This window comes from Sesamum indicum, linkage group LG6 (assembly GCF_000512975.1).
Source record: "Sesamum indicum cultivar Zhongzhi No. 13 linkage group LG6, S_indicum_v1.0, whole genome shotgun sequence".
NCBI classification, from domain to species: domain Eukaryota; kingdom Viridiplantae; phylum Streptophyta; class Magnoliopsida; order Lamiales; family Pedaliaceae; genus Sesamum; species Sesamum indicum.
Genome location: NC_026150.1, coordinates 22,451,293 through 22,468,929, shown reverse-complemented (window position 1 = coordinate 22,468,929; position 17,637 = coordinate 22,451,293). Strand labels below are relative to the sequence as shown.

The window sequence follows — 17,637 nt, the reverse complement described above, 5'->3', positions numbered from 1 at the left end:
TTGTACGAAATATAAATATATATATAGTCATACTTATTGAGAAAAGTTTACTTCTGCATTCTGTACACAAATACGATTCGTCTTATTTCAACATAAGATGAGCTAGTACATGTGTGGTAAAAATAAAATACATATATATGTTTAAATATAAATATATATATATATATGTATATGCATATATAAATGATGGATAAGGAAAATTCCAACAGAAAAAAAAAAAAGAATCAATGGAATAATATGTATATACGAAAGAAAAAAGAAAAAGAAAAAAGAAGTCCATAAATAAGGAGCTTCTAACTATTCAGGATAAAGTCTGTAAAGTTCATCAAGCGGAGGCAGCTCCTTAAGCATCCTATCAAAATCCCTGAACGACATTCCCCGCCCCAACACCGGCGCATTACGACGGGCCGGAGCTTCATTCCGCGACGGCTCTTGGGCCAGCGTGGAGTTCTTCCCGGTGAGCCTTTGAACCACAGACTTGAAGCTCACAGCATCGGTTTCCACGTACTCTGTGTTGATTATCACCACCTTCACAGGGTCTCTATTGCCAGTACCACCCATTTTCTATCTCTTCTCTCTAAACATTAACACTTACTATGGTGTGTGTTGTGTGTGTGAGATAATTGGAAGAAGTAATGGAGAATTTATATGATTCGGGGTGGGGGTGGGTGTGTACGGTTGGAAAGAGATGAAATAAGTTGACCGGTGTATGCAAAGATTAGGCGGTCTGCAAGGACCATTGGCGTTGGAGGGAGTCAGACCACGCAATTGGGAAAATTTTGCCCCTTTGCACCTCTCACGAAATTTACATTATTTCTTTTCTTTTCTCTCTCTCTCTCTCTCTCTCTCTCTCTTTTTTTTTTCCAACTTAGTGTGGAGATATAACGAATTATTATGACCAAATATCAAGACCCTTTTCTTTTTTTTTTTTTTAAAAAAAAGCACATTGCTGTTTTTAAATTTACTAACGTAAGATTAAAAGTGACAAGTAAATTCGAACCCGACAAGACTCGTCCTAGACCAGTCTCTAATGGGGCGGGAACGGATCCGAGTCCAAAAAATTAAAAGCGGGACGGGTAAAGAGTTCTAAGAGCTAAGATCGGGGTGAATTCGGGACGGGTCCCAGGTCCTTAAGGACCCGTCTCGAAACTCATCCCAGAATAATTATTTAATATGTATATTTTATTCTGATAGAATAGATAGTAACAAAATATTATATCATTTTATTTATTCATTGTCAGGTATTATTCAACAGTTGAGGAAAAAATTGTTCCACAACATGTGAGGAGAAAAAAGTTGTTAGTAATGTATAATTGTTATAAATTATTTGAATTGTTTTATTATGAATAATTTCATTTATACTTGAGAATTTATTTTTTGAACTTGAATATTTGAGTTAGACTATGAACAATTTTATTTGTAATTAATATGTTAATTGTTTATATATATATGTTTGTAAAATAAATAAAAAAATAAAAATAACTGGATTTATCGACTTAGACCACCCCCGACAGGTTTTGTATCGGGACGGGGCGGATCTCGCGTCCTTCCTGAAGTTGCGGGGCGGGTCACGGGTCCTGGGTCCACCCAAACCCGTCCCGTTGCCACCCCTATGTAGGATTATTATATTTGATGTGGCTTGCGATACAATTGGTGCCCTGTTGCGAAGTACTGTCCGCTTTAACCTCTAATAGGTCTAACGATTTTGTCCTAAAAAAACATCTCGCAAGGAAGAGGAGGTTTTAGAGTTTATAAGTTACTCAAGCTCCTCAGTTGGAACCAATGTGGGACGCTTGCCTACATCAATAACATTCAGTGCAACTAACAAATTCAAAATAAACATAAAAATAATATACTACTATTAAAAATAGATTAAATATCTACATTCATCGGACCCGAACTCATGAAAGATCAACCTTAATCTCACCACTCAAACAAGCGATTGTTGGTGCTAAATATCAAGACCCTAATTACCATTAAATATATCAAGAATCTTAATATATATATATATTATGAGTTTACTTTGACATGTGCTAGAAAAATATTATTATTAATTTATTTTTACTCGAGGGCTAAATGCAATCGGCTCTCATTTGAATATACTAATAGCTAAATAATTCCTTGAAAGAAACTAAAGGATAATATAACCACCTAACTTTAAATCAGGACAAGACGGCATTCGAAAGTGGAGATAATGAGCTTGATTTTCAAAAGTTTAGGATCACATTGTCTTTTTTTTTTGTTCTTTCTTGATTAAGGAGTTTTGTGCCGAAAATAGCGTTTTTACAAGAGATAAAATACATTTAACTCTTGGTAAATATCAATGTGCAATACAAAGTACTTTGGCTTGACAATTCCTCTAGTCGGAGGATTGTTCACTGCAATCTCTTCTCTAATTCGGAGGGTCTTCCTTTATCTGTGATTTTTTGTAACCAGATCGGTTTCAATGAACTCTCCAATCATATTTCTGATGATTTCCGCTGTTTTTCTGTTCATATGAATTACTGGAATGTTTGTTGCTTGAACCCAGATCTGAAACTTGGTGAGATCGACTTCGTCTAGGTAGCCACAGTTTAGACACAATGAGATTCCCCGGGAAGGACCATGGGCTTTATAGCAAATTGCGCCGGCGGTCGGAGAAAGACGAGGGTGTTTTGTTCAAGGGCGTTAATGTGGGTTTCGGGAGGGATGTTCCATGCTTTTGACAGGATGCTTCTAATGGGATTGTGGTTGAAAGGTTTTTCACAAATTACTTTTGCAATGATAGGGGTTATCTGATTGTCCGTCCAAGTTGAAGGTATTGTCTTCAGGGAGTTCAATTTATTGGCCAAGGAGTTGACATTATCAATTTCGTCCATATTGTTTGGCTGAGAGGAAAAAATGCAAAGTATTCAAAGATGGATCAAATGATGATGGGTGGGGAAGTTGAGGGTGCAGGGTGATATGTAAAGATGAGAAACAATTTGGAACCAACAGTGATGGGATGGAGTTGGACCAATGGCTTGATTCCAAGTCTCACAGACTGCAGGGCCACCATGGAAGTTCTACTCTAGAGAGAGAACGGGACTAGAGCTATCCCTAGTTACCAAGAAGCAAGCTGCTGTGATCATCAATCAAATCACACTTTAATCTTGGAATTGACAGATCACTGTATTTGATATAAAGTAAACCTATAATAATAATTTTATTATATCTTAAGAGTGAGCATTTTTTTTGTGTCTTCCTTATTTTTGTATGCTTTTTTCTTTTTTTGTTACTCACTAACTTCTACATTTTTTTCATAATCTATTAGTAAAATCTATTTTTTAATAGTTATTTATTTTGGTTAATATTTTTTCTCTTTCTCAAACTCCAAATATTCTCTTCAAAATTATATTTTTTTATCATAATTATTTTTATATTATTATGTTTTCTACAATAAAAAAATTAGTAAATAATATTTTTAATTATTTTAAATTTTTTATGCACATAAACTGAATGTGCCATGTAGCTAGTAAGAATAATTGATAGGAATCTAATAAGAGGGGCTCTTAAAGAATAAAAATAGCCTTCATAATATATATCTCAAAATACTTCAAATATAATTAGAATTTTATCATTTTTTACTTGGTCAGACCATACCCAATTCAACCCACTGACCTGAAATCACCGTTATTGATCACCCAATATTTGAAAGGCTAAAATTACAGACACATGGATTCATATATTACAAATTTTTAGCACCATGAATACTCTAGAACCACATTGCAATCAAGGTATGTTATTTGTTTAGAGAACTAGTAATTTATGGCACACCCTTTGTGTGTGCAAATTCTATAATGCTATTTAAAAAATATTTATTATTTAATAAAATATATACAAAATAATAAGTTAATACTAAATTTATAAAAAAATAATAACAAAGGAAATGCATAAAAATAAAAAAAAACTACAATAAAATAGTGAGGGAGTAGAAAGTTAGATGAATAAATAAAAAAATAAATTAAATATTAAAAAAAGGGACATTAAAAAGGTAATCTATCTTAATATATAGTATAGATATTCTTAATCTTTTCTCTCCATTTCGCACCCGGCTAACTTAAGTATCGAAAAATCTTTGTTAGGAATCTCTAAATACACTTAATGTTCGATCATTTTCTTAAATTCTAAACACTTATTCGAATTGGATTATGATAAAGGTCATCACTATTTTCGATCCAAATCAACAATAATAATAATATGCATAAAAAGTCAGATGATGATGAGTTACTATCAAGTATTAAGTTTTGTCGCGTTAGTCTTCACCAGCACATATTGGGTCTTGACTAAAAAAAGTCCTACTTCTTAATTATCTTTTAATTTTCCTCTGACTAAAATAATTGACTATACTTCAAATTTCCTAATAAAAAAAAAAACAGAAAAACAAAGAAAAGAAATTGGCTCCAGACATGTTATGTGGGCACATCGGTGACCACGTACATTTGCAACTTCATCTTTGTCTTAAACCCCTACTTTCAATTATGTGGGCACAATATTTATTAATTCGAAGCTTCTCAGAATCAGGTAAGTACGTACCCAATTATGTGTTTGGACTTTTGAATTCTTCAGAGAAATAAGTAAATATATAACCAAATAAATAATGTACGAATATTTTATTTTATTTTATTTTTTAAATTCAAGAAACCCCTACATAACCTAAAAGTTAAGAAATCTAATTGATATATTGATGGATCGAGAGTAATAAGATTTGAGAGAATAATAGTAAAACTCGTCTTTAATTCTCAAATAACTCAATATTAGGAGAAACGAAGTATATGTAATATATTTATGAATGAATTCTTATGATAAAATTTGCAATTTGTTTTTCTTAAAAAGGACACCTAACTTTGGTCAACAGGACTTATAATAGACAATAAATACTAGACTATCTAAAAAAACTGTAAATATTGTCAAAGAAATATTTTAATTTAAAGAGTAGTCGAGACAATTATCGAAATAATGAAATTTCGCTATAACTGGTAATCCCTTACAATAATATATAGTTTACCATTAAATATTCACGTATTTCAAGCACTACGATTTTTAACTTCTGTCCGTCCAAACGCATCGTCTCTTTTCTTGAAAATATATTGATATTTCTAAATCAGCTAACATATAACTATTACAACATTCATTATGCAATACATCAATATTTATAAATCAATCAATAAACTCAAGGTAAATAAAGAGAAAACATACTACTATTAAAAGTAAACAAACACTTACATCCTACGGCTCGGACTGACAACCTCTCAATTGTGAAACCTCAATCTTATCTGTCAACAAACAGATCGTCTTTTCTCTATGTCATTTATGAGGAAATCTCCATTTTCCTCAAAAAATTTCAAGTAATTTGACAATGATGCCGCTTATTTTGACTGTTATTTTAAATATGGTTATATTCATCTCCCACGAACACTACTATAAACATAATTTCTTCATTTTATAGAAACTTTTTTTTTTTTAGAATTACGATTAAAGGTGAAATAAATTGTCAAATCTTAAATGAAATGTTAATTCAGCCGTTAATTGTCCATGATCCGTGCATTTGCCAAATTTGAAAAGATTGTGAGCTTGAGTCTAATGAATGAAGGTGTTTAGTCTATTTTTAATAGTAGTATTCGTTTGCTTTAAAATTATTAATTTTTGTATCGAATATTAAAATAATATTTTAATTAATTGTGAAATATATATATATATATATATATATTATTATGTGAAAGCGCGTATCATTGCTTGTACGGCATTCAACCAAGATTCTTGCATCCTCCTCCTCTACCTGGAATCTTGGATTTCAAACACAAAAGCACTCATTCATATTGAAATTATTAGAAAAGATATATATAATAAAAAAAATAATTCTTTTATAATATTGTAAACTAACAAATTATTCTGTATAAAAAAATTAATATTTTTACTTTCTGTATTTTTAAAAATACAGAAATTTGTCCCCCTTATATTTTTCAATTAATGCAATTTACCTTCTTAGGTTGGGAAGTAAATTATTTTTATTTTACAAAATACAAAAAATAAATTATTATTATTTTTTTTATATAAAAATAATTTTTGCTAATTATAGTATCACAGAAAAATAAATTACATGAGTTTTTGCATTGTCATGGGAAGACAATCAGAATTGTGTGTATTTGATGATGAATTTTCCAGAAGCTTCTTAGAATCATCGGAGCTAATTTGTAGTGGGAGAAGACGATTAATTGGTCAAACTCAAACTCAATTGTATAGATATGACAAAAATGAGTTGGGTAGGGTTTCATAGTTTGATTGGTAAAAGTCTTGGAGGAGTGCAAGCAAGTTGGGTAAGAAAAAGTTTTCCTTGAGGGACAAGCACTTGATTCATGTCCTTAATTAATGTAGACTTTTCCGAAATTTTCATGTAGGATTTATCAAAAATAAAAACCAGAATATCACAATGGAATAGGAGGGCTTCCAGAAAAGAAACTTCTAAAACATCAAAATATTCTTTTAAAAAGAAAAAATGAATAGAAATCGTCACTTACGATGTCATAACATACACAGCGCAACAAAATGAAGTAGCTAGCTTTCCAGAGTTTATAACATTTTACCCCCTCCTGAAACGATGAATGGACTAAAGATTTTCTAAACAAAGAACTCTGAGTTTTTAAATAAAAGATAAAAAGCTTATTGTATTTCTATTTAATTTTAATCTGATAATTTTTCTATTAGAATAATCTTTGAGTGTAATCTCAGATAGATAAATATTTATTTATATCAGATATTATAAAAATAAAAAATAAATAATCAGTTGCATTCTACACGAGTAAGTGTGTCAGAAACACTACAAGAAAATTTATTATTAGTACAATTTTATTGATTATGGATTAAAATCATAATGAACAATTATGATTAAACAAAAATCAATGCAAAAATTTAGATAATCCACCATAAAAATTATTTTTACACATGGTTATGAGCTATTGAAAATGTTTTTGCAATGATTTTCAGCCACCTTGCAAAAACCACGACCAACAATCATTATGTGATTATAATTAATAATGAATTATTACGACTATTTAATTTTAATTATAATAATTAATCATGATTAAACATTAAAACAATTAGACATAATTAAAGTTTTTTCACCCTAGCCTTCCATTACAACCTTGTCTTATGAAAAAAGTACGAAAATAGATCAAGAAATCATTTGACTTTGTTCCTTTGAATGTACTTTAAATTTGATCTTGACCAAAAGTGGCCAGAAAAAAGGATCCTAAGTAACTGCCGTACATGAATTGCCAATTCATTGTCAGAGCAGCTAATTTTTTACCACTTCACAATCAAACCCAAACTGAGAATTTGTCAAAAACTATTTTTAGCACTAAAAATTGTTGTAAAAAATTTCCTCATCAGAGGGAAATATTTCATTACATAATCTCTGCAATGAATTCCAAACTGAAGACTGATAAAAATGAGAAACCAATCATAGGATTCATCAAAAGCACTAGGTAATAAAGTGAAATCTCAGGAAGAACAAGCTCCAGATATTTTGAGAGATCGAATACCGTCAGCAGCATGGCTACAGGGCGATCCAGGGTGGCGAGGAAAGGGCAAACGGAAACGCTCAGCCCAACATTTGTAATTCGGTTTCTAAAAGTGTCTTCTCTACGGCATCCGGATCGATATCCCTACGAGTTTCTTCCCACAGCTTGGTCTCGATCGCCAACCTCCGGAGCTCCAGCATACCACGCTCCACTGCGACATGCAAGCAAAGATACGCGGGCGTAATATCATTTTAATAGGAAACTAAATTTGTTTGCATCAATTTTGAAAGAAGCAATGCTGATGTAGTTGAGACATGGAAATCATTTATGTGAAGCTATACAATAGGGCCCTGTTTCGAACTATGTTTCTTGTAATAATGATGGATTTTAAATTCTTTTAATATGGAATCATCTAAATTTCTTCTTTTCCATAAAACAGTCCATCAAATCCAAATTCTTTCATCCAAATGTAGCCTAAGATCTCGAGAAAATACAGTTGCTAAGTTGTAATAGGAAAGTGAAGGGAGGAGAATACCATCCACTGCATCATGTGAAGTCGGTGGCTTGTTCCCTTGGTTGATCCAGAACTGCAGTCTTTCCTCCGCAACGTCGACCTCCACGCCTTGATTTTTCGCTCTTCTCCAGAAATACGTCAGCCAAGCCTGAAATGGCACAATAAATCGGCATGTTTTTCTTCAATTTTCCATCTGATATGAAGTGATGTACGAGATACAACATTCAAGAGTTTGTGAATTACATTGTTTTTTTTTTTATCTTTTAAATTTCTAGATTCTTCGTCTATTCTCAATCTTTTTTGATTAATTAACATTTTGTTATTAAGTCATGCAAATTCAAAATATTAATTATGCACATATAATAGTCTAATATCTTAACATAAAAATCTTAACAGTGTACTATTTTTTAATTTAAAAGGCTAAAACTAATTTCAATGTAAGAAGGCGGATGATAATTCAGTCTACACAAGAGCTCTTAAAATTTTCATATTGGATTACTTTTCGAACTTAGTGGGGTAAGTTTGATTCAAGAACAACACATTTAATATTGACATTTTATTAATCATTATTGTTTTGTAATGTACTGTCGATGCAGAGTCTGAGCCTTTTATCATGTTAGCCATTGACTGATCGATGATAATTTCTATTATAAATGTCTTTTCACAATAGGATCAAACACTTGTACAATTCACATGTTTATATATAGCATTAGATATAGATATAGATATAGATATAGATATAAATGTATGCTGTGTGGAACCAAAAACCAACCTCAGTTGCTTGTTTGACGACTTACGGCCAACAAAACCGCAACAGACAACAGATCAACAATGAATTTTCACATTTAAGGAAAAATAATTGTCGCAGGCTTGCCAACTTACCTGCTTAAGAAGCACATCTTCAGACTCCTCTTCACTCAGTTCTGGCAAAGAGTATGATTCCTGAATATGTTAGAACATCAAAACAGTAGACACAATGTAACAGGAATGAAATGTGTATAAAATTTTACCAAATGCTTCTGCAAAACTCTGGCCATCCGTCGGCAGCTTCAACTCCTCTACAATCATTGAATTAAAGACGGTGTCATCAAAGAATGAAGCCGATATTGTGAAGTTAGACTTGAAAACTAGGTGAAGGATCCTATATCAGCAAGTTCGAGGCATGGTTGTTTTTCATTTTCATTCTAGATAAGATGGTCATTCAACATAGTATCAAAGTCCAGCCATATAAGAGGTCCAAGGTTTGAATTTCATGTGCACAGGCTTGGCAGCCAGCATGTGAGGGGGGCGTGTTAGAAATTATATTAGATATTAAATGATTTTCCTCTTTAACAAGTTTGTAGATGAGGTGGTATTCGATACAAACAATTACATGGACATGTTATTACATATCCAATAAGATAATGAACCCGTACCAGATCTTACAATAGTGGGGCGACGCTTTTGTGCGAGTGTTATGGCTATTGCCTCCTCTACCTTCAAAAGAAAGGTGAATTAAAAATTAACATAGACATTGAGAACAGAAGTAGTAACACAAAATTGTTTCAACTTAAGGTCATGTTTCAGTCATTACATATAACAAATCACGTAATCTAGTGCACACTTGAGTCACATGATCTGATTTCGGAGGAGTGTGCCATTTCTCTGTAGGAAATGAATGTTCACAAGTACTAAAGAAGCAATCTTCACAATGTTCACGTTTGCAATATAATTAAAATGAGGCAGGCAAGAAGTGAAAACTAATATGATTACGTCCAATACGAATCTTTACGATGGACATTAAAGTAGACTAGTGTATGTAAATATAGAAATAGAGTACTTGACCTGAAACAGAAGTGAATAACAGAAATAGTCATCTGATCTCGTGTCAGAAAATATTCTCATGAAGAATTGAGTGAAAAGTATTAGGAAAGGGAAACCATGAGCTTCAGACAGCCATTTACGACACATACTCATAAACTGTAGGACGATGATTGAGAGGTGAACCTTAAGCGAGGTCAGTTCTCTAAGACCTTTTTCGACCAAAAGCATGCTTTCAACATTGGCCCTTTTGGAAATTTTATCCTTGTCCTCGACAATTTTCTCCCTTTCTTCCGAATCACTTTCAACTGCCAAATTGAGAGAAAAAAAGTAAGAAATAGGGGCAGCTACACAAGAATGAGCTTAGGTAGCACAAAGTAAATCACTATCGAGTCTCCAGAAGGCGAGTGGATATTTATTAGGAAAAAGAACAGAGTGGTATCTTATACGTGGTTCAGCAAATATATAGATACATCTCCATGATGCTTGTTTAGCTAATTTTGAGATTTGGTGAACCACAACTGCACCAAAATCTGGCACGACTAGAAGTGGGTAAGATTGCATCCAGCTAAAGAGCTTGTTGTTATAGATACTGCTTCTCAGAGGTTACATTGAAAGGCCCCGCTTATATGTATTAATATTTAATAGAAACAACAAAATTATGATGGCCGTATTAGAATCTTGAACGGAGAAAGCAGCAAGCATTAGCATTTACACAAATTCAGTTGTGTTATTAGATGAATTTTGTACCTGATGAATTTTCACGCTTTGCTTTCTGTCCTGCAGCCAATATAACTGCAACAGGGTGGGAAGCAAGAGATGACCAATATTCGTATCTTGCTCCAGCTATCTCAGCATGGATACCTGCACTATAAAAAATGATGTATAACTAAGCAGTCAAAGTTGCGAGCTTTGGGTCTAGACTACTGCAACCTCCTCGTCCCTTGAAAGGGCAAACAAAAGAAACGACATTCTTAAAAAGCTAGAAACAACTTCCTACCAATTGCTGCAGTTGTTTTTCTCCTCTTCTAACTTTTGTTTTCAAAACTCTCAATTTCACTACAGCTAAACTTACAATTTTTTTTACAACTTATTCCCACACAGACATAGAAGCTATTGCATACACCTCAACACTGCATTTCGATATTGTTCTTTGAAGTTTGGGACACAAAGCTCAAGAATTGGGTGTAGAATGCTAATAATTGATTCTTTAGATGTAATTGGTAATGTAAAAATTACCATGACGAACACATAAACTCCAGCATCGAGCAAGCCAAGATCTCTTGAGAACGACCTCTTCCTAAAGTGTTGACTGTCGATCACATAAGTACGAACAAATAAAAGGAAGCAGTAAAAAAGCGATGGGCTGCTGTAACTGGAGATACCATCTCTGGTCGAGTCAATATCATTCTCTGTGTCATTGTCTTAAGTGATTGAGATTCACGCTCAATATCATGGAGCTGATCCAAAGCTGCACTAGCTTCATCCCTTGCAATCTTATAGAAAATCATGTTAATCACATCTAGACCATGCCTACTAATCGTGATGCATTTTGTGAGAACTGAAAACATGTCCATGGGGAAGCTTATGAAAAGTTAGCAAAAGAAAGAGAATAAAGACAAGGTTGATATGGAGATTGTGAGTACCTCAGCTTCCGTTCGGAGAGCTGCAATTTCCTCATTACATCCACCATAGGTTTCTGCTGCTGCTTTAAGAGCAGCCTGCAACATTAAAGGTGTACGAACACAAATTTAAAGTGCATCCCAGAAGCGTTAACACCTAGCAACTACTGCATTAACCTAAAAGAACAAGGAACCAGAACCTAACTTGTCCACGGCAGCTAAATTCAGCCCGGACAAGGGAATTAATGAGATCACTCAAGTTCACTAGAAAGTGTCCAGCTTTCACAACTAAGTTTCATTTTCTGGAATAGTTCCTCGGTTCCAAGGTTTACTTTGGAACTCAGAAGTGCAACGCAAATATGAAACACAAATGTTACAATGCTAACCTATCATCCAATAGCAAACTAATGTTTACAAAAAGATATTCATGCAAAACCTGTTACCAGTAAATAGTAGCATCCATTATCCTACATACCTCTCTTCTCTGAAGGTCTGCTTCCTTCCTGCAGAATTAGCATATTGGGGAAACAACTCAGATCTAGACTCCAAGATGTTTAGGAAAAGTTTGAAATTCTTAACTTGCCTGCTTAAAAGCCGAGCTTCTAAAGATACACCTTCTCCAAAAGATGCAATCTAGCAAGAGATGGAGATTCTAATTGATATAAAAGCTAAAATCCTCCAGAAATGCAGGTAACATGTATCAGAATGTAATAAGAAAATCACATTCTTCAATCACTCTGATCAATTTAGCATTCATAATGGTTGAAGAAAATCCAGAACCTTGGTGGCGTCAACGAAAATTTGGTAAGCAAATTGTGACTTCAAGAAAGAATAGAAGAACAGATTGCAAATTTTACATCAGGAAGTTATAATAGACTGCAGGATTACCTGTTGCTCAAGCTGCCTAGTTCTTGATTCTGCTTCTTCACACCGTTCCTCCGCCATCCGAAGCTGAACCAGTAGGTTAGTTAAGATCCTAATTAATGGGGCTATACAAAATACTCAACCATTAAATTAGACTTGTAAAACAAAATCAGAAAAATATCATGTACATAATGTAATAAGCCATGCGAATCACCTTTTCCAATAAATTTTCATTTTCTTCTTGAAGCATGTCAAGCTGCAAATAAGAGGATGTGTCAAATATCCATTCTGAAATGAGATGAAAAATGCATAGCTAAGCATTTCTGGAGTTGAAACCGTGAAAGATAATTAAACTATGTCAGTAGAAATCAACCTAATATTCTTAATTGTACCTCATCTTGTAGAGCAGAAGAAGCCTGTGGCCCGCTGGGCTCTTTATATTTGAAAGTTCCAAAATCTAGCGACGTCCTGGAGATTCATGCATCAAGTATATTTAGGAGATCAGAAAACCATATGAGCTATGAGGCTTTCAGTGTTTGCATTTAAAATGATCCTGAAGAAGTCAGAGGAAATAGAACCAGATGGAGTTCTGGAGCATAAGGCATATGTCACTGGAGATCAGCAAAAGATCTATTGATGTAAGAAGTTTGTTCCCACAGGACATAATTTTGCCATAGTCTAGAGAAACCAACCACGTTTCCAGGCAAAGTTCTCAACTTTCAATTAACTAAGTAGGATTGAAAATATTATTACAATGTGCGTTCACATCATACTGAAATCCAGAATAGGGGAGCAAGTCAAAGTCAGATAACCTAAATATGAAAGAACTTCAAAAGCAATAAGCTGCTGATAGTATGTGAGTCCACAACATGTCACCTCAAACGAATGAAAAAAACAGATGATGTTTGTACCTTTTATTATCCTTGCTTTTGTCATGTTGAGACTCAGCTGCAGCTACAGATGCTCCTGGCTTTATTGGAGGTAAACTTGGTGCCAGTGGAGCAGTCTTGTCCCTTAGATTTGGCCGGCCAACTGAGGAAGAACGAGCAGACAAAGGTTGCTCCACAGAACTTGTATAAGCCAAAGTTCTTCCAGCATTAGAGCGAGCAGACGGTGGTTGTGCTTCTTCAGTGGAGTCTATCAGTTGAGATGAACGACTAGCTGTGGAAGAATGATGAGATGGAGGTGGTTCTGCGGGCTTGAGCGGAGATGGCCGAAGAAGAGATGACGAACGAGCTGATGAAGGCTGCTGTTCCACTGAGTTACCGGCTGCAGATGGTCTGATTCCTAGTGTTGGACGGGCAGATGGTGGTAGATCTACTGAGCTACGAACTGACTAGAAAGTAAGATAAAAGACTCAGGCATGTTACTGATAAGACATAATACCACTAAAATGATGGTGACTACTGCTCAATGATACCAACTAAAACTGAAAATGTAAAGAAATCAAAGAATTGTTTTCATGATCCATTGCCAATGAAGAAAAACAACTTATTCTCCACATCAACTCAGCCAACTACAAGTACTGCTAGGTCCCAACAAGAAGAGTCTGATTGCTGATAACTGGATGTGGTGGTGAAATAGCTACTATGTTTCAACTTGTAAAATTGTTCTAGATAATTTAAATTTCATATGAATGTGCTTACATGTTATCTTGCCAAAATATTAACGTAGTAGCCTACAGTAACAATGGACCACAAAATTTTGTACTTTGCCCAGGAAGGTATCAGCAAGAAATGTTGACTTTGCATCTAAACAGTGAATGTTCCATGTTTATCTCAGAATTTTTCATGAAGTTGCAACTATGTACATAAGATTTATACAAACAGATACAATCTACTGTCACATTGACCCACATGCATACCAGCTTCTTACCACTGAGGGACGATTTTTAGTTTGCCGTCCACCAGCAAGTCCTATGCCAGCTGAGGGAATGCTTTTGTCAAAATCATATAAATCATCTTCCTCCTCATCATCATCAGTTGATTGATGAGCCATTACCCGAGCAAGCCTTTGGGCGGCTGCTTTGGTATTCTGAGGTCTCTTCATGTTTGAAAGGCCAGCTGAACCTTAGTGACTGTGGTGCTCTTGATGGGCTAGGAAGACTCTTCTAGTGCAAAAACACTGGTCTCAGCTAGTTTGCTGCTGAAAACAATGCATCAAGTGCTCAATTTGTTAACCTCTTAACCCACTCCATAGCAAATAGTATTTTGGCAAGAGTTCTAATGGAATAGTAGCTTTGGTGTGAAGAAATAACTATTAATCACATGAAACCACTTCAGGATCTAAATTATGCAGTCGGACATGTCTTCTACTAGATTCACAATGTTACAATTGACAAAAAATAATGCTTCAGCAATCCTAAGTCAGCGGAAATTCTGCGTCAATGGTACAGCATTAATGCTCTAACTAAAAGGAATTTCTAGCTTACATCAGGTTTGACAAACCTAAAGAATATGGATAGAAAATGGTGTCCTAATGCTTTTCACATAGCATAAGATATTCGCCTGCATGACAATTTATTCACATGGTTTTTCTCATAGCATATCACTTCTACTTCAACGACCAACTTTCCTCTGAAGTGCTATAGGAAAAATCCAGAACATTAACCATCAAAGGAACTCAGGCTACCTCTAAAAATATTGTATCATAAGTGTCTTCTTTTCTTGACCCCTAAGGGTACATTGCATCTGCAAGAATAAGAATAACAAAATTGATAATTCATGTCTAAATATCAGAAATTAGGACTTAATATATTTCCACTCCCATTCTGAAGTACATGAAGAAATTTGCTAAGGGGATTACTGTGTTTTTCAATCGCTATGCAGACACAAATAAAGAACTGTCATGAAAATCAGCTATTAAAAGGGAAAAAACAATTTATAAGCTATACACCGATTTAATGCTGCATGTGTGTACCTATATTTACCCTTATCCGTCAAATGCAGTTAGCCATATAGATATTTTTCAACTGAATTTTCATTAACAATGGCATCTTCTCGGCTTTTTGAACTACATCAACCCATTAGAGACCATAACCCTGCATGAAACACAATCAATGCAAGCTTGTGTTCTATCTTGATTTATTCTCGCACTATCGTCATGCTTTCAATACCATAGCTATACGAAGTGCCAGTGTGTGCGATTGTGTGTGCATACACACACACACACACAAACATAGACACTTTCTGGATATCAAACAAAATTGGTGTGAAAGCTTCAGTCACTGCAAGCTAGTACACGTTCCTCAGATTGACAAAATTAAAGAAAGTAAGCTGTTGTTAAAACAGTTTTGCAACCACTTCAGTAGTCCCAAAAAGCAAGATCGTAGTCTTAACATTTACATCTTAGCATAATAACTTCATAATGTGGGACAACCAACAACAGCACAACATCCAGGTGTCTTGGCTGGCTGCAAGAATTCTTGTAACAGGTAACAAATGTCAAGAATCGATCAACATTCAAATCTATTCACAGCAACCATCAATGAACAAATGGAGACAACAGAAAACAACAGAAAAAAATGAATAAAATTAAAGTTTCTGAATCAAAGATCAATCAGAACCCACCAAAATTCTAAGCAAAATCAGATCTTTCACCCTATCCCCACCCCACCCCGCAACCCCCCCAAAAAAATATAATCTAGATTCTGTAAAATTAAACACAATGCAGCCAAATCCCGACAAGGCAAAACCAACCCACAAATCATCCTTGCATTCTAACACTTGACAATATCCCCATATGCATGGAGGATGCGGCGTACCTGACAGAAACTTCCAAGTAATTATGACGGAAATTTTTTCTGGGTGGCGCTCTACGGATCGCGGGTGGATAATCCCTTCGCTTGAGGGTAGTTACAGTAGGCGCGCTATTTGCACGGGAAGTGGAGTTGGGTTCGGAGTTTTTAAGGAATAGAGAAAAGCTGTGGCCCACGTGTGCTTCTGCATTTGCATGTTTCCTCCATGTCAATGTGCTGCTCCCATTTCCCCGTGGCGACCATGCAATTTCCCCTCTTCACATACAATAAAATAACGTTGAGTGTTTCTTGTGGGTAAAATGCTTTTTTAACCTCATAAAATAAGAATAGTTTTTATTTTGGTATCAGTCTCGTAAAATTCATGATATCATATTTTTAATTTTAAAAAGTCATGTGTATTTAATTTTAAAGCTAAGAAGGCGTTGTTTGAGACTAAAAAAAATTGTAATTTTGGATTGAAAAGGCCCCAAATTATATTTTTAGGGATTGAAAAAAAAACGTGATGTTGAGTTTTATGAAACTAAAAGCGTCACCTATCATAATTGTGGTACCAAAAAAAAATTCTATCCTTATTTTATCGGACTAAAATTTTTTGTCTTTTTCTTTTTTTTTTTATTGGGTTAACGACACTTAGAACCCTCTTAAAATGGAAAATTATACATTTATTTTAAAAAAACTGAAATTATACTTACACTCCCTGAAAATTCTTGATTTATACATGATCTTTTTTCATTAAGACTTAGACAAAAAATGTTGACATAAATAAAGAAAAATACATAAATTTTTAATTTTACTCCTTCTTTGATATTCTTATATATATTTTTGTACTTGTAAATAGATATATAATATAATATATATGGGTGATGTTAATATTACTTTTTTCCTTCATATATACAAAATTATTATATCAAAACATTAAATGAGGATTAAATTAAAATTTTATGTAATTATTTTTTGTAACGTCAATATTTTTCATTCAAATTTCAATAAAAAGGATTAGAGGTAAACAATAAATTTTTGAAAGGGGTTGTAAAATTTCAAACTTCTGTTGAAAAAAAATATATAATTTTATATTTTTGGAAAAACTTTAAATATAATTACACTCTTCTTAATTTTTTTAATAACATACAATTCAGTAATTCACTACGTCACTCAGCATTTAAATTTAAAGACTAAATTAATACACAAAATACACTCACGTTTAATATTGAATTGTGGGATAGTTGCTTCAATATGTAGTTAGGATAAAAAAGAAAAAGGAAGTTATAATAAATTAAGTTTAAATATCTTTTTTTCCAATAAATAATTTAAAGTTTTTGCTCAAACTACCAATTCAATAAGCTAAAATATAAATAAATCTGTATTCGATTTGAACTCTAAAAAATATATTTTACAGGTACTATTGTTTTTCTGCTCAGCCTATTTATTAGTTTTATACATCAGCACATTTTGAATTTTAGATCTTTGAAATTATGAAAGATTAATGTGATAAATTGTTAATGTAACTATTTAAGAGGGGGGGTTTGCAACATAATTAACCAG

General features: G+C 33.7%; 2 protein-coding genes across 5 annotated transcripts; both read right to left on the bottom strand.

The window, feature by feature from the left end:
* LOC110012171 (VQ motif-containing protein 1-like) lies at positions 1–637 on the bottom strand. Its single transcript, XM_020694965.1, has one exon. The coding sequence runs from the start codon at positions 559–561 to the stop codon at positions 298–300; it is 264 nt and encodes an 87-aa protein (XP_020550624.1). The 5' UTR covers positions 562–637; the 3' UTR covers positions 1–297.
* LOC105165513 (coiled-coil domain-containing protein SCD2-like) lies at positions 7,298–16,348 on the bottom strand. 4 transcript variants are annotated; one of them, XM_011084547.2, is made up of 19 exons: positions 16,102–16,348; positions 14,970–15,028; positions 14,214–14,483; positions 13,250–13,674; positions 12,731–12,806; positions 12,553–12,594; positions 12,363–12,425; positions 12,058–12,107; positions 11,950–11,977; positions 11,499–11,573; positions 11,238–11,348; positions 11,092–11,152; positions 10,603–10,716; positions 10,039–10,160; positions 9,468–9,528; positions 9,063–9,110; positions 8,935–8,975; positions 8,074–8,200; positions 7,298–7,749 (listed from the first exon to the last, which is right to left on the bottom strand). In XM_011084547.2, exons 3-19 carry the CDS (start codon positions 14,385–14,387, stop codon positions 7,619–7,621), a joined length of 1,749 nt encoding a protein of 582 aa, XP_011082849.1. In that variant the 5' UTR covers positions 14,388–14,483; positions 14,970–15,028; positions 16,102–16,348; the 3' UTR covers positions 7,298–7,618. The 4 variants fall into 4 exon arrangements, with proteins under 4 accessions (XP_011082849.1, XP_011082850.1, XP_011082854.1 ...); XM_011084548.2 differs by having other exon boundaries at positions 14,214–14,480; XM_011084552.2 differs by lacking the exon at positions 14,970–15,028.

What these genes read in the sequence shown, in the direction of transcription:
- LOC110012171 (XM_020694965.1), bottom strand. Translation starts at nt 561, where the DNA reads ATGGGTGGTACTGGCAATAGAGACCCTGTGAAGGTGGTGATAATCAAC.
- LOC105165513 (XM_011084547.2), bottom strand. Translation starts at nt 14,387, where the DNA reads ATGAAGAGACCTCAGAATACCAAAGCAGCCGCCCAAAGGCTTGCTCGG. An exon ending in CTAGGCAGCTTGAGCAACAG is followed by an intron (nt 12,108 to 12,362) that starts GTAATCCTGCAG and finishes ATCTCTTGCTAG; the next exon opens with ATTGCATCTTTTGGAGAAGG. An exon ending in TTCACATGATGCAGTGGATG is followed by an intron (nt 7,750 to 8,073) that starts GTATTCTCCTCC and finishes TGCATGTCGCAG; the next exon opens with TGGAGCGTGGTATGCTGGAG.